Source organism: Gavialis gangeticus, unplaced genomic scaffold (genome assembly GCF_001723915.1).
Source record: "Gavialis gangeticus isolate Ggan-Ray unplaced genomic scaffold, GavGan_comp1, whole genome shotgun sequence".
Taxonomy (NCBI): Eukaryota; Metazoa; Chordata; order Crocodylia; family Gavialidae; genus Gavialis; species Gavialis gangeticus.
Window position 1 is genome coordinate 14,979,837 of NW_017729008.1, and position 1,578 is coordinate 14,981,414.

Genomic DNA, 1,578 nt, shown 5'->3' on the forward strand with positions numbered 1-1,578 from the left:
CATTGGGTACAACATTTGGGTGACCCAAGTGACAGAAAATGGTCTTTCCTGGTTGGTGGATAGTGGGTTTTTAATCTTCAAACACATGAGTTGGTGCCCTGTCACTAGGATGTGCAAATCAGACAAAGAAATAGGTATCTGGGAATTAAAAAACAGTCTCTGCCAAAGGCACAAATTGGTATTAGTGTCTCATGCAAAGTTTAATTCCTACTCTCTCCTTATTAATGCAGCTGCCAAGCCTTTAACTTTTCAATCCTATGTTCTGCATATGAGACTGTGATGATCTCCACATCACAGGCTGTGTAGCTCAAGCTTGAGTGGGTGTGGGGAGGAAATGGACTGCAGAGTTGAATGCAGATAGGGTATTGTTTTTTTGTTGGATTCATGGATTGATTTTTGTCAAAGGGTCAGGCTGCTCTGGGTGATTTTTTGCATTGGAGTGACCTTAATGGCAAGGTGCCCAGACCTTATGAGTGAATGCCTTTGTGCTGAAAAAATTGAAAATAAAATATAAATATTATGCAACTGCACCTGGAACCCAAGCCTATAAGACGCTGACCACCCAGTTTCCAACTGAAGTTAGTAATTTATCTTTGCCCAAGACCAGACCCCCAGTAATTCTTGTGCCCTTTTATGTGCATATATCCTCAGCCAATTTTAATTTTATTTAATGTTTTAAAATTCCAAATAGTCTTTCAGTAGCAGATTGAGGAACTCAGTGCACTTACTGTAGTAGGAAGGAGAGTAGTTGGGTTTGGGATAACTTTGATGCTTAATGTCACTGTTCCAGTTTCAACACGGACTGTTGCTCTGTCTCTACCAGACAGCAAATTGTCATCTGTTATGTAGATGCGCAAGCTGTAGGCCCAGGTTGTATCCAAACCATTTTCATAGTCAAACCTGGATGCAAGAATCAACCGAGAGCTGTTGGAGCCAGCACTCGGTGAAAAAGTGAAATGGTTATTCACGTTGCCTAGAAGTAAAAGCAAAAATACTCGTGTAAAGACACATATTCAAAATATAGTAAAGAGAACCACTGATTCAGTTGTTTCTGGGTGTTTGTCATTCCCATTGGCAGTTTGTTACTAATTAATTACACAACGATTTTGCTTTATAGTACTGCATTCAAAAACTGCCGTTAGGAATGGAACGCTCTAGTAAGTTTAGCACTGGAGCATTTTATGAAATGGCTGCAGTTACTAGAAGCTGATTGTGTGGACTGTCATGGATAAAATATATTGTAGCTACAGAACTATAAATGAGGAACAAATCCCCCTACTGAGCACACATCTGAGGCAGATGATTTTGAGCTGGAATGCTAGGGGCCATTGCAAGAGACTCTCACAGCAACAAAATGAGTTGGCGTTTGCAACTCTAGGTGAGCTCCTGAGGACCACTTCTAACAAAAACAGCACAGGGCTCCTAGCTCAGGGGAGAGGCCTTTAAGCCCCCTTTATACCCTTCAGAATCTGGATTGCTATGAGCCCCTCTGCGTAGTTTAAAGCAGAGGTGGGCAAAATATGGCCCACCAGGCAATTTAATCTGGCCTGCAGGTGCCCACCAACTAATTGTACCCCA

General features: G+C 41.8%; 1 protein-coding gene across 1 annotated transcript in view; it reads right to left on the minus strand.

Annotated features, from left to right (window-relative positions):
* Positions 1 to 467: 467 nt before the first annotated feature.
* The window catches only part of CDHR3 (cadherin related family member 3), a 102,682-nt gene continuing 101,571 nt past the window's right edge, over positions 468 to 1,578 (minus strand). Inside the window, exons 14-15 of the mRNA XM_019509329.1 lie at positions 729 to 973; positions 468 to 488 (exon numbers count right to left, since the gene is read on the minus strand). Of these exons, the coding sequence (XP_019364874.1) occupies positions 468 to 488; positions 729 to 973 (266 nt within the window). The remainder of the gene's footprint in view (positions 489 to 728; positions 974 to 1,578) is intronic.